This window comes from Zalophus californianus, chromosome 10 (genome assembly GCF_009762305.2).
Source record: "Zalophus californianus isolate mZalCal1 chromosome 10, mZalCal1.pri.v2, whole genome shotgun sequence".
Lineage (NCBI taxonomy): Eukaryota > Metazoa > Chordata > Mammalia > Carnivora > Otariidae > Zalophus > Zalophus californianus.
Window position 1 is genome coordinate 44,088,164 of NC_045604.1, and position 13,427 is coordinate 44,101,590.

The window sequence follows — 13,427 nt, forward strand, 5'->3', positions numbered from 1 at the left end:
CTTGCTGTGTGACCTAGGATAGATTACTCAACCTCTCTGAGCTCATAGTCCTCATCTGTAAAATAGATACAGATTACATCTGGCATGTAATAGGCCCAGAAGACATGTTATTCCCCTTTTGAGCAAAGCTAGAGTGCCTACAGAATATCTAACAGGCTCACAATTTAATGGGAGGAAAAAAAGAGTAAGTGCCACCGGAAAGGGTGGACTGTTGTAGGATCTCTTTATCCACACCCACACCAAACAACTTCTAGATGATTCCTAAGATCTATCTATATTAGAAATGTGCTTAGATACATCAAAAACTAATGATGTAATATATGGTGATTAACATAACAATAAAAAATTAAAAAAAAAGAAATGTGCTTAGAGGCACAGGCGAGAGACGAATCTAGCACAGTGTGCAGTGACTTTGCCATTGGTCACTTGAACTTCTTCCTTTTATCTTTGCCATACCCTCCAGTTTCTAGAATTAGCTTGATATGAATGCTTTCTGTTTGTCTGTCTTTTGTCTCTAGCTTGCAACTGCAACCCAGCGGGCTCAGAGCCTGGGGAATGTAGAAATGATGGCAGCTGTGTTTGCAAGCCGGGATTTGGCGGCCTCACCTGTGAGCATGCAGCACTAACCAGCTGTCCAGCTTGCTATAATCAAGTGAAGATTCAGGTGTGCATGCCGCCCAGCCCTCACCCCCATGAGTAAAATCGTTAGGTGTCCACTGGGTGGGTCTGTCACAAATCTAGGACCCTCTTAGTCTCCTGGCGATGAGGGTGGAGATTACTATTTCTTTCTTTAAAAACTTCCATATAGAAGTAATAATGCTTCAGGTTTGTGCTCTTATATACACCATTTTCAAGATCCCTTTTGAAGATACTGTCTGATTTGGGACTCTTGATGACTTAGTCAATCTGCAAGAGAAGACATTCTAAAGTCAGTCACTGAGCAAAGTCTCCAAACATTTGCAATTTTTCAGTCACATGGCCAGGTGGAACCAAGAGTCCCACCCAAAGTTCCCTGATTCTTGGTTCCACCTGGCCACGTGACTGAAAAATTGCAAATGTTTGGAGACTTTGCTCAGTTCAGTACTCTTTCCACTTATAACATGCCACTTCCTAGCTGGATTTTTTCCAAGAGATGTCTTTGTAAAACAAACGAAGAAAAACGTAAATATGTAGATTTGAGGAGTCTAGAAGGTGTCAAGGCTGCTCAAACAAGAATGGCCTCCAGAAATTTCTCATTCACATTCCAGAGAAGAATGAAATTGATGTTGTTGTTAGTTATTATTATTTTGTTGGGGTCAAGGGCGAAGGAAGAAAAGGCCCAAACAGAGCCCCAAAGGTAGAACAAACTCAACTTGTTTTTTTTGTTAACTTTTCTATTTAACCTGCCCTCTATAGCACTTTCTTTGTTCCAGACAGTGTTCCAAGCACTATCCAAATACTAACTCACTTCGTCCAAGTAATAACTATGAGATATTATTATTATCCCCATCTAATGGGTAATGAAAGTGACTTGCCCAAGGTCACACTGACAGCTAATGAGTAGTGGGGCCAGGACTCAAACTCTAGGCTCTAGCATCTTTAACTACCATGACATGCCAAGCATTTCTGGGCTTTTAGCTGTTCTCCCCTGAGTACCTGGTATTGGACTGTGATCCCCACAGTCTGATCCTCTTTCCTGTGTGGTTTCAGATGGACCAGTTTATGCAGCAGCTCCAGAGCCTGGAGGCCCTGGTTTCAAGGGCTCAGGGTGGTGGCAGAGTGGTGCCTGACACAGAGCTGGAAGGCAGGATGCAACAGGCTGAGCAGGCCCTTCAGGACATTCTGAGAGAAGCCCAGATTTCAGAAGGTGATGAAGGCCAATTGCCCTTTAGACAGAAGGGAATGTATAATCTTCTGTCGGGTATCAGCTCGGTGGGTGTCTCTGTCCAGCACTTGGAGAGAGAAAAGGACTGTCTGCGATCTCCTGGGACCTGAATGATGGTGATAAGAGAGTGGCTGCATGCGTTCATTTATTGGGTTTTTACCATTTTGCCATTAGCCAGTCAAAGTCACTCTTCAACCCTCCCTCATGTCCTGTTTCTCTGTGCTGACTCCAGAAGTGCTCAACCTCCTCTTCCTTGTTGGCACCAGGTGCTAGTAAATCTCTCAGTCTCCAGTTGGTCAAGGCAAGGAGCGAAGAGACTGGCTACTGGAACCGCCTCAATGACCTCAAGACGACTATGGAAAGACTCCGGGCCCTGGGCAGTCAGTATCAGGACCGAGCTCAGGATACTCACAGACTGGTCACCCAGATGCACCTGAGCCTGGAGGAGAGCGAGGCCTCCCTGAGAAACACTGTAGGTGTCGCTGGGTTCAGGGTAGTGAGGATCACTGCCATATCGGGGCACCCACCCGCCGTCTCTCACACTCTTCGGTCTACCCGGTAGAGAGCTGAACTTCTCTTCCTTGAAACAGGCGTACCTGTTCTTTGTGTTCTTGGGCTTCCTGCAGTTTCCCATTTTACTGCCTGTATGTTCTTTCTAGCTCATTTCTTGCTAACCATAACCTCATGTTGGCCCTCTCTCCTCTCCCTTCTTGCTGCACACCTCCTAGCTGGTTAGCTCCTAGTGGGCAGGATTTAGTTTTGCTCATGTTTGCATTCTCAGCCCCCAGCACAGTGTGTGGCTGTGATACATGTTTGCCGCATGAATGAATGAAGGAATGAATGAGTGAATGTCCATTTCATGAACAAATGAAACGGGAGGAATGGTGGGGAGAAGGAAGGAATCCAGTGAAGACAGGATTCTGGAAAGGGGAAAAAATTGTTGCCAACGTGATTTTCTTAACGATGTAGTTTGTAGTGTGATAGGAGGGAGAGATTTGAATGGGCCCTCCTCTCTTTCTCAGCAAAGAAGGTGATGGTGACAGTAGTGTAGGTGGGTGGGTAGAAAATGAATAAAGGATCCTGGAAGATAATCAGGTTTTATGCTGGCAAAACGAAGGATTTAAAGAATAATGTGTACTGATTTTTTCCCCTTATTACAAAAATAATATTTATTGTAGAAAATTTAGAAAATAAATAAAAATCCCCTATGATCCCATTATTAAGAAATAACCATCACTGAGGGCGCCTGGGTGGCTCAGTTGGTTAAGCGACTGCCTTAGGCTCAGGTCATGATCCTGGAGTCCCGGGATCGAGTCCCGCATCGGGCTCCCTGCTCAGCGGGGAGTCTGCTTCTCCTTCTGACCCTCTTCCCTCTCGAGCTCTCTGTCTCTCATTCTCTCTCTCTCAAATAATAAAATAAATAAAATCTTTAAAAAAAAAAAGAACCATCATTGAAACTTGGTATATAGTCTGTTGACTTTAAATACATATGAAAATACTATTAACATATATATATTCTTAAATGAATCTATTTCTATTTACAGTTTTTTTAAATTGGATTTCCACTTTATTCTCTTTTTTTTTAAGATTTATTTATTCGAGAGAGCGAGCAAGCAGAGGAGGGGCTGAGGGAGAGGGACAGGAAAAGAATCTCAAGCAGACTCCCCGCAGAGCAGGGAGCCCAATGCGGGGCTCAATCTCACAACCCTGAGGTCATGACCTGAGCTGAAATCAAGAGTCAGACGCTTAACTGAGCCACCCAGGAGCCCTGGATTTCTACTTTATTCTTGTCTATACTTTTTTTTTTAAATGTAATGATCATGGTGACTAGGGACTTTTGATGTGTCAGGGTGTAGAATGCTCTGTGGCTAATGACAACTAGTTCTAACAGGACAGATGCAGAACCTACTTAGGCTCCCGGGCTGAGTGCAAAGCTTTAACCAATTCTCCTTTTTCCACAGAACATTCCTTCCTCAGAGCACTACGTGGGGCCAAATGGTTTTAAAAGCCTGGCCGAGGAGGCCACAAGATTGGCAGACAGGTAAGCGGGCCCCTGCTTCGGACTACCTGTGCAAGGCCAGACTTGAACAAGACGGTAGGGTATTCAGGACCTAAGCAATATATTCATTACCTCTCGGCACCTTTGCAGCCCTTTCCTTGCCTTGAAGCCATTTTTTTAAACCTCTTGGCTTTTAGCCTGTGTAGGTGGCCACTGGGCATGGTCATTTGGCAAGTGTTGGGGGTGGGGGTGTTTTTTACCCCAGATTTTTCTATGACTCACAGTATGGCTCTGGTGTGTGTCAGATGTGCTTTTTCGGGCCCCGTGAAATGAATCAGCCTTTGGAAAAGAACGTTCTGCAGCTTTGAGGGACTCCCAGGCTCCCACATCAAGCCTGGGAACAAGTAGCAACGAGTTGTTTGCTAGCCTGTGGGAGCCAAGACTGCAGAGAGGGAACCTCCTCCCCAAAACCGGCTCTGCAGGACCCCAGGGATAACAGGCTGCTCCCTAGTCCTTGCCTGACTGTAAATCCTACCGTGTTAAAGAGGTTTGCTCCTAGCAGAGTGCTCAGCAGGGTAGCAGGCTCTGCTAATCCCAGATGGAATTCAGTCAGTGAAGGAGGTTGATTTGTGTTTTGTAGCATAAACTGCCTGCTGAGCTTGTTTGTTGTTGTTGTTTGTTTTTATCACTTTGTAAGCATTTGGGGGATTTTATTGGCAGGCTCTGTCCCCTCTAGTGGTAGACCCAATGTAGAATAAAAGCAAAAGTGAGGGGAGAGGGGTGGGTCCTGGATGAAATAAGACCTAGGTGTTTCTTCCTGCACAAAACAGCTTATAAATGCGGTACTTTATCCCCCTGAGACTGCTCGCACCCGTCTCCCCGCCCCACACCCTGCTGCCCTGGTTACGCCATAAACGGAAAAGATCACCAGCTAGGGTCTAAGACATGAGCTCCATCTCCAGAACACCTCCTGCTTCCTGACAGATCCTCTAATTCCGTCTAATCTCGGTTGATTCTGTTTGGCTTTTCTAGACAAACCAGTTCCCTTACTCCTCTCCCTTCCTTCCAATAAAAGACTTAAAGGAAGCCCCTTGCAATGAAAACTCCAATTCTTTGTTTTTAATCCTTTCAGCCATGTTGGGTCAGCCAGTAACATGGAGCAGCTGGTAAGGGAAACCGAGGACTATTCCAAACAAGCACTGTCCCTGGCACACAAGGCCCTGCAGGAAGGAGGCGGCGGGGGCAGCCCGGACGGCTCTGCGGTGCAAGGGCTTATGGGAAAGTATGTTCGACGGGTCCTCACCTGGGCCAAGATTATCCGCATCCTTCCAGGGTGTAGTGCAAACCACGGTCGAGGGGCATCGGTGCTTCATTAAAAGATATTACTCCTAAGGGACAAGAGAATGAGAGCGTTAATTTGGGGGAAGGGACATGCCTTTATGTCTGGAGAATCAGAAAAGACTGATTAAGTAAAACTTGTGTTTTGACGGAAAGATTGCAATGCTTGGAGAAGTTGTGGTGGTTGAGTAAATGCATCTGACGACATGGGGGAGATAAAAAGAATATATTATCAAGACTTGGGAAACTTGGGCTGAATTCTTCCAACCCAACCTGTATAAACGTTAAGGCTTATGTTTAGATTGTGGAGAGGGACGCGTATCTGTCACATCACCTCATTCGGTTCTTCTGATAACTCCAACTGCATACTTTTGACACAACAAGATGAATGCTTTTAATAAAAAGAGTGAGTCCTCAAAGTTCTCTTTCTCCCCACCCTGCAGGTTGGAGAAAGCCAAGTCCCTGGCCCAGCAGCTGTTGGGGGAGGCCCCTCAGACTGACACTGAAGCAGAAAGGTCTTATCAGCATAGTCTTCGCCTTCTCAATTCTGTGTCTCAGCTGCCAGGAGTCAATGATCAGTCTTTTCAGGTGAGGGCATGTACTGATGTGCTTGGTGGACAGAAGAAGGGCCATGGTGCTTGCTTCTCTGGGGGTTCCATACCATGGTTTGGTCATTCAGCTTTTCCTCCACAGGGACCTTTCTTGTGTTTGATTAGGAAGAATATCCTTCTTGTTAACAATTTCCTTGTTCTTAAACTCCAGTCTTTGCCTCTGAGAAAGCCTTAGCCCACATCCTGAACCTATGAGTGGATAACAATTTTATATCTCCTCCTTAGTTTTGGGGACTACTGAAACTTGTGGGAAATTATTAGAGATAAAGCTTGCTATTTACATTTGGGTCCAAACTATAGTACGTTTCTATGTACAGCCATTCAGAAGACTTTTGTTTTTCTCAGAAGTTTTACATTGTTTCTGTCATTGATTCCTTTAACTATTACAAATGTATTACATTAAGAAGATTTAGCTTTCTACCTACGCAAAAAGCGCTACACAGTGATTCCCATAAAAGTGTTTCCACGCATGTATAAACCAACAGGTAAATTTTAAAAAGAGAGAGAGAGAGAGAGACAAGACCTGTTTGATGCTTGGGGAAACTGCCACCTGACTATCATTAGGCATTTTGCTTCATTTCTATTAAACTTTGTGTCTGGATTGCTGTTGTTTTCAAGCTCCTAAGAAGGCTGGTGTGGCGACTGGTGGGCGGAAAGTCAGACTCCTTCATGTCTTTGGGCCCACAGGTAGAAGTGAAGAGGATCAAACAAAAAACTGACTCTCTCTCAAGCCTGGTGACTAGGCGTATGGATGAGTTCAAGCATGTGCAAAGCAGTCTGGGAAACTGGGAAGAAGAAACCCAGCAGCTCTTACAGAATGGAAAGAATGGGAGACAGGTATCCTTTTATTAACTCATTCACTCAACCAACAGGTACTGGATGCCTCCCATATGAATAAATATGGCAAGAGGCCATAAATATGCAACCCTAGGAAACTCTCTGAAGGTCATGGTACCACTGCTTGTAGATGGAGTAACTGAGATACAGACAGCTTGATGTAATTAGTTCTGTTCTACCCACTGAATCGGCCCTCAAACCTAGGAATAGGACTCAGACCTCCTGAGTTCAATTTTGGTCCAGCTTTTTCTACTAGCTTGGCTTTAGGAAGTATCTAGAGTATAAAATTATGATTTGCAAAACTGTACTTGTCCTTGATAGTGGACTGGCGTTTGAGACTGTTCCCTATATAGGATGTGTCGTTGGTTTATAAAGTTTGCTCTGTCCCAGATCGTGGAGGGCTTTGCGACAGCACCCCTAGACTTTCTGGTGAATCACAGCACTCAGTTGTCACAAAGAGAAATATGTCCAAGTGATTCTGCTGGTCGGAATGCTCCTTCTAGGTGTATGTTACATTTACTCTAATCTTATTCTGTCTGCTGGTTTACAGACATCAGATCAGCTGCTTTCCCGTGCCAACCTTGCTAAAAGCAGAGCCCAAGAAGCACTAAGTATGGGCAATGCCACTTTTTATGAGGTTGAGAACATCCTAAAGAACCTCAGAGGTAAGCATTTCATGGTCCAGGTCACTTGAGTATGTTAAAGGAATAACCACAACTTTGATTTATTTTGAGTCCCTGTGTATCTCTCTAAATTATAGGTACATTGGGATATTAACAGACACTTAATAAATACCTTCCTAAAGTAAGAAATTGTATTAATATTTGATGTAGTGGAAAGAATTTAACTAGATGTCAGAAGGCTTGAGTTCCGAGCTTGGCTGGGCTGCATGACGGCTCTGAGCAGACTGTGTGACCATAGGCAAGTCACAGCCTTTCCAGACCCTAACATCCTCTTCTTTAAAGAAAGAAGGATCTCTAAGGTCCTTCACAGATCCAACATCCTACTACAACACCGATATTTTTCCCTTTTCTTTTGTAGCCTGGTTGATTCCAATATATAATCCATGTGGTTGCTTTGTGGTGATGATAGAGCAAACTGTCACAGCACCTGGATCCCAGGAAATCTGGGTTTGTGCCTTGTAGAGATTTGGTTTATAATTTCAGGTTTCTTCAGTAAAGAACAAAAAGAAACATTTCTCAAGTCTTGGGATTTTCTTCACAGAAAGAACCTCTCTACCCATTCTGTTCAACCTCCAATTCTCATCATTGGCAGCTTCGGGTTTAAGGCTCTGGCTTGAAACTTTGGGCTTCAGAGATTTCATCTATTTCTGGTCTACTTTGGGGTCTTAATACTCTTGCAGTGGTGGGAACCCAGGGCAGGCTGATTGTCAGTTTCTCTAAGCAACGGCCTAATCATGGCCCTTTCAGTGCCTCCTTTAAGCGGCTTTCTGCTGGATAAGAAAGGGCGGTAACAGCCACAACTTCCCACACTCTTGCCCCCAGGCAGTAATAACCCTCTTCCTGGGATTTTTCTTAAAAACTTCAGCCCCATTCAATTTCATTTGTTATGTTTCACAAGTCACTTTTGTTTTCTTGTCTTCATTTCAGAGTTTGACTTGCAGGTTGAAGACAGAAAAGCAGAAGCAGAAGAGGCCATGGAGAGACTCTCCTACATCAGCCAGAAGGTCGCAGATGCCAGTGACAAGACCAAGCAAGCAGAAACAGCCCTGGGCGGTGCTGCTGCCGACACCCAGAGGGCCAAGACCACAGCCAGGGAGGCCCTGGAGATCACTGACAAGATAGAACAGGTAAAGAGAAATCGAAATGCAGGTTGGCATGTGCAGCCCCAAACGCAAGGGTCGTGTGGGAAGAGAGAGAGCATTGGGCTCGTTTTGGCCCCTAGATCTCAGAGGGCTGTCGTGGTCCGTGGCAGCCCCAGAGCCACTTATGTGCCCCCTTTTGTTGGTTGAGTCACAAGGCTTTCACTGACCGAGAGCTAGAACCTAAATTTTCCGCTCCCCTTTTGGACAATACCATGAGAAGAACCATCCAAGTTTGGGTTTTTGTATCAACTCTTGTATTAGTGTCCTAGAGCTGCTGTAACAAAGTACCACAGGCTGGATGGCTTAAGACAACAGAAGTTTATTCTCTCACAGTTCTGGAGGCTAGAAGTAGAAATCAAGATGTCAGCAGAGTCACAGTCCCTTGGAGGCTCTTGGGTAGAAACCTTGCCTGCTTATTCCTAGCTTCTGGTGGTGACTCTCACTCCTTCTCTTCAAAGAGCATTCCGTGTAATGGGGGGAGATAGAGTAGATACACAACCCGTATGGGAAATGCTGTAGTAGAAGTTGTGCTTCTCGGCTGGAAGAGAGCGCCTTAGTGCTCATTTAGGCATGACTTCTAAAAAGCTTATGCAACTCTAGAAAGCCCAGAGGAAACTCTTAGGATCTGGACTATTTGACCTCACTCTTGGACCACTTGGTAATTTGCAAGAATAATTTCTAATTTTAAGTCCCTTGAGGGTGGAGACCAGTTTCATGTGGCTCTCTTTATATGGCTTTTAGCACAGAGATACCTGCAATTTGATGTTTAATAACAGCTTATGGGTAAAGATATTGATAAACTTTGTCCTAATAAAAACAAGAGCCACAGCTGTTGCCCATTTTCATTCTCTGCGCCTTGAACTCAGCTGTCTCAAGGATCCCAGTAAAGTTGCTCAAACGACTGTGGCAGCAAAGAGCTACGACAGGAAATGATGTGAATTTCTCACCCTCTGGGTTTTCCCAAATCGTTTTTATTGCGTTCACTTTTTGGTGAGCGTTGACCTGAGAGGGACCCAGTGTCTCACTGCTGACCCTCCTAGTCCCTACAGACATACCCCCGAATTAATTTGTTGGAAGCAGAGCTTGGAGAAGGGTGTGTCTCCAAGTCTGACTCTTGTTGTTCATCTAACTTACTCCAGCAGGGTCTGGCTGCAGCTGTTTTTCTCTTTTTGTCCCTGGGACGTTTTTGTGCCTCACCCCTCTCTCTCCTCCCGGCCCTGGCTCCCTTTCTTTTCCCAGGAGATAGGAAGCCTGAACTTGGGAGCCAATGTGACAGCAGATGGAGCCTTGGCCATGGAGAAGGGACTGGCCACACTGAAGAGTGAGGTGAGGGAAGTGGAAGGAGAGCTGGCCAGAAAGGAGCAAGAGTTTGACCTGGATATGGACGCAGTGCAGATGGTCAGTTCCCATCGTTCTCCATGGGAGATTCCTGTAAACCTGCCAGTATGAGAGACACCCTTTCAAGACTGCTTTGTATTTCTTTTTCTTCAGGTAATTACAGAAGCCCAAAGAGTTGATAACAGAGCCAAGAATGCTGGAGCTACGATCCAAGACACACTCAACTCATTGGACGGCATCCTACACCTAATAAGTATGTGGAATATCCACAAGCTTCCAGCCCCATGCTCCAGGGCTGCTCTCAGAAGACGAGCTAGACCTAGCCCTGATAAATGGAAGCCTTAAGAGTACCCTTAAGGGTATCAGAAATTTGTTTTATTTCTAAGCCCAGATACTTTGGGCACACAACTTTACATTTTCTGGACTCTATTTTACCATCTAAAGATGGGTCACTGAGTTCCTATTGCCCTTGGAGGTGAAAGTCTGTAGCTCAAAGATCTGGGTGTATTTAGGGAAGGTATATTGAAGCACAAAGAGGTTAATCATGTCTCACTGATCCCATAGTAAACTGTGGAGGCAGTATTCAAACTTCACGGCTCAAGAGAAGACTGGACAGTTTGACAGTCCTGCTAAGGATTCTGACCTTGGTCCTGAGAAGCTTGTGGGCAGTTGTGGGCAGAGGAATAACATCATCACCATAGATTCAGAAAGATCACTAAGTGGAGTTACACAAGTGAGTGGAGCAGCCTTGGTTAGACAAAAGGCAGGGTGAGACCACTTTGGAAATGGCGGAGGGAATCGAGGAGGGAGATGACAGAGCCTGAGCTCTGAGGCAGTAGAAATGGTGAGAGGGGAGTTCTCCCAGCCTGTGAAGTCAAGAGTCACTTGTCGATTCTGCTGTTTGTCCCTAGCCTGCAGTTATACCCTGATATAACCAGTTGTGGGACCTGGGGTTGATAGCCCAGAAGAAATGTAAAGGTAGTAGGTACATGAGATACTGCAAAATTTTCAAGTAAAATAGATTTGATGGCACAGGGTGGCAAGAATTCAGATTTACCCACAGAATCCCTCCCCCACAAAAAAAAACTGATGAGGATTAACATTTAGGATTGGTAAAACTGATAGCAAACCCTCATTCGGCCTGTTTTATCAAGCGTAGACTGCTGCAGATAGGGAACAAAGGATTCAGTCACAGATTCCAGCCACATTCCGGAAAAGGCTTGGTTCTACATTTTAGGTTCAGTAGAACAACTTTACTATTTTTTTGAAAGATTTTTATTTATTTATTTATTTTGAGAGAGAGCGCACAAGCAAGGGGAGGGGCAGAGGCAGAGGGAGAAGCCGACTCCCGCTGAGCAGGGACCCTGACATGGGGCTTGGTCCCAGGACGCTGGGACCATGACCTGAGCCGAAGGCAGACACTTAACCAACTGAGCCACCCAGGCGCCCTAGCTGAAGAATTTTAAAATCTGATTTTTCTGTGGACTACCATCCTCACTTACCCTGGAAGATCAATATTGTCTGTGTTGTTATACTAATGAGTCTGCTTTGTGGTCCAGTGAGCCCCAAAGAGTAAAGACCCTCTAAGGGTAAAAAAAAAACCCCAAAAACCCCAACTCCCCAGTGGAGCTTTTAGCAGCTTTGTTCAGTGTTCTGAAAAAGGTAATGAAACAAATAGGGCCTTTCAAGAGAAAATGAGAGCGTGGGGGAAAGAAGTTGGTGGGGATTATTAAACATTTACTAGGTGTCAGGCACTCTGCCAGGTGTTCTCTGGTGCAATATCACTTAAGTCTTTTAAAGGTCCTATGAGACAGGTTTTATTTCTTTTATTATTTTATCTCACAGAGCAGTAAACTGAGGCTCAGAGGGGTTGATAGGGTCCCATGGATCACATAAACTGTGGAGGTGGGATTCAAAGTGAGATCTCTTTGTTGCCAATGCTCCTGCCCCTTTTTTCAGCAGTTTGTACTGCCTCTCTGTGGACATGGTGGTTTTGTTCCCAAGCTTACTTAACGTTCTCGGCATGTCATAGACCCCGAATGCTGGAAATCTCCCCCGCTCCTCAGTGAAGGACCGATCCACTGGATCTGCATTTTTGTTATGGTGTTGTTTCTCCTGTTTGCTCCCTGGAGTCCTGGACCAGTCACGATGTCATCACCCCAGGCACAATAAACTCGGGCAGGCAAATGCTATCACCACAGCTACGATGTGGGAGGCAACCTGACCTTGAGTTTGAATTGACCAAAGGCCACCCAGACCCTATGCACATCAAACAGGTTTGGCCAGGTGCCCTTCGTGCTGACATTAGTTTTAGATTGTGTGTGGGTAAAACATACCTGAACAAATAAGACTACATTTCATATGGGAAATAAACGAGTATCTAGCCAGATTCCCACTGTCTCAGGCCAGAATGAAGTCTTACATCATTTCCAAACAGCTGGAATCTATCCCCCAAATAGCAAAGCATACCTTGGCCTCTATAAACCCAAAAGCCCAGCCAGTTTCTAAAGGTCTTCTAATGGAAAATAGCAAGGTTATTTCCTAAGGGTAGTTCAGTAAACATAATTTGGAGTTGGTCCTGATCCGAGGGTGAGCTGTGTGGGGCAGGCACCTTGGACAGTACTCAGTCTCCAGTGACCTTCAGCCTTCATCCGTTCAGAGCATGAACTGTTGGCCCCAACGTGAAAGGAGAAATCCAAGCTTCCTATTTCTTAACTATACTGCTCAGAGGTTTGAACTGGGCTGTTCAAAACTAGTAACTAGGCTAGAGCTCTTGGAACATTTTCTATATTATCTATATTATATTGTGGTCCAAATGTAAAATATCCCAGTGTAAAATAAGCCTTTTATTATTATTTTTTTTAGTTTAAAGTTTTTTATTTTAAGTAAACTCCATACCACCCGTGGGGCTTGAACTCACAACCCTGAGATCAAGAGTCACATGCTCCACCGCCTGAGGCAGCCAGACACCCCTAGAATAAGCACGGCATACCATTTCCTCTGGGCAGGTGGAAACAGGAACTAGTTAAGGGTCTAGAGGGCCCACGTGTGTTCAAGGAGATCTAACCACAGCTCTTCTATATTAACTCTTTTCTCATTCCCTCAAATAGGTCAGCCTGGCAGTGTGGATGAAGAGAAGCTGATCTTATTGGAGCAGAAGCTCTTCCGGGCCAAGACTCAGATCAACAGCCAGCTGAGGCCCTTGATGTCAGAGCTGGAAGAGAGAGCACGTCGGCAGCAGGGCCACCTCCATGTGCTGGAGATGAGCATAGATGGGATTCTAGCTGATGTGAAGAACCTGGAGAACATCAGGGACAACCTGCCTCCAGGCTGCTACAATACCCAGGCTCTTGAGCAACAGTGAATCTGCTCTAGAGAGTTCCCAACTGAGGTTCTTGGGATGCATAACTCAGGAGCCATCTCGTGTGAATGGGGTGGGATGGAGACATTTGAACATCTTAAATGGGCATGCTCAGGTCCACTGAACCTGACCCCATCCCTGAGATCTTGGCCAGATAAATGTCTTGTTACACCAGTGTGATACTACTTGGGCAATGAGGTGGATAGCATTGGGTATGAGACTGGCCAAGGGCCTGGACCCCAAAGGGTAGACTG

General features: G+C 45.3%; 2 protein-coding genes across 4 annotated transcripts in view; one reads left to right on the top strand and one right to left on the bottom strand.

The window, feature by feature from the left end:
* LAMC2 (laminin subunit gamma 2) overlaps positions 1–13,421 on the top strand; it is a 54,938-nt gene extending 41,517 nt beyond the window's left edge. For both annotated transcript variants that reach the window (XM_027610322.2, XM_027610323.2), the window contains 12 exons: positions 519–664; positions 1,690–1,846; positions 2,131–2,336; positions 3,826–3,905; positions 4,996–5,145; positions 5,645–5,789; positions 6,500–6,649; positions 7,200–7,314; positions 8,260–8,459; positions 9,714–9,872; positions 9,966–10,065; positions 12,923–13,421. In XM_027610322.2, coding sequence (XP_027466123.1) covers positions 519–664; positions 1,690–1,846; positions 2,131–2,336; positions 3,826–3,905; positions 4,996–5,145; positions 5,645–5,789; positions 6,500–6,649; positions 7,200–7,314; positions 8,260–8,459; positions 9,714–9,872; positions 9,966–10,065; positions 12,923–13,176 — 1,862 coding nt within the window. In that variant the 3' untranslated portion in view covers positions 13,177–13,421. The remainder of the gene's footprint in view (positions 1–518; positions 665–1,689; positions 1,847–2,130; positions 2,337–3,825; positions 3,906–4,995; positions 5,146–5,644; positions 5,790–6,499; positions 6,650–7,199; positions 7,315–8,259; positions 8,460–9,713; positions 9,873–9,965; positions 10,066–12,922) is intronic.
* Positions 1–13,427, bottom strand: part of NMNAT2 (nicotinamide nucleotide adenylyltransferase 2) — a 207,008-nt gene that overhangs the window by 7,186 nt on the left and 186,395 nt on the right. Inside the window, exon 12 of one of the 2 annotated variants that reach the window (XR_003522938.1) lies at positions 5,167–5,251. Coding sequence is in view for 1 of the 2 variants with exons in the window: in XM_027610330.1 (XP_027466131.1) it covers positions 5,236–5,251 (16 nt within the window). In the remaining variant the exon portion in view is untranslated. Of the gene's footprint in view, positions 1–5,164; positions 5,252–13,427 lie in introns of those variants that run through there. The other variant, XM_027610330.1, reaches the window with a different exon arrangement.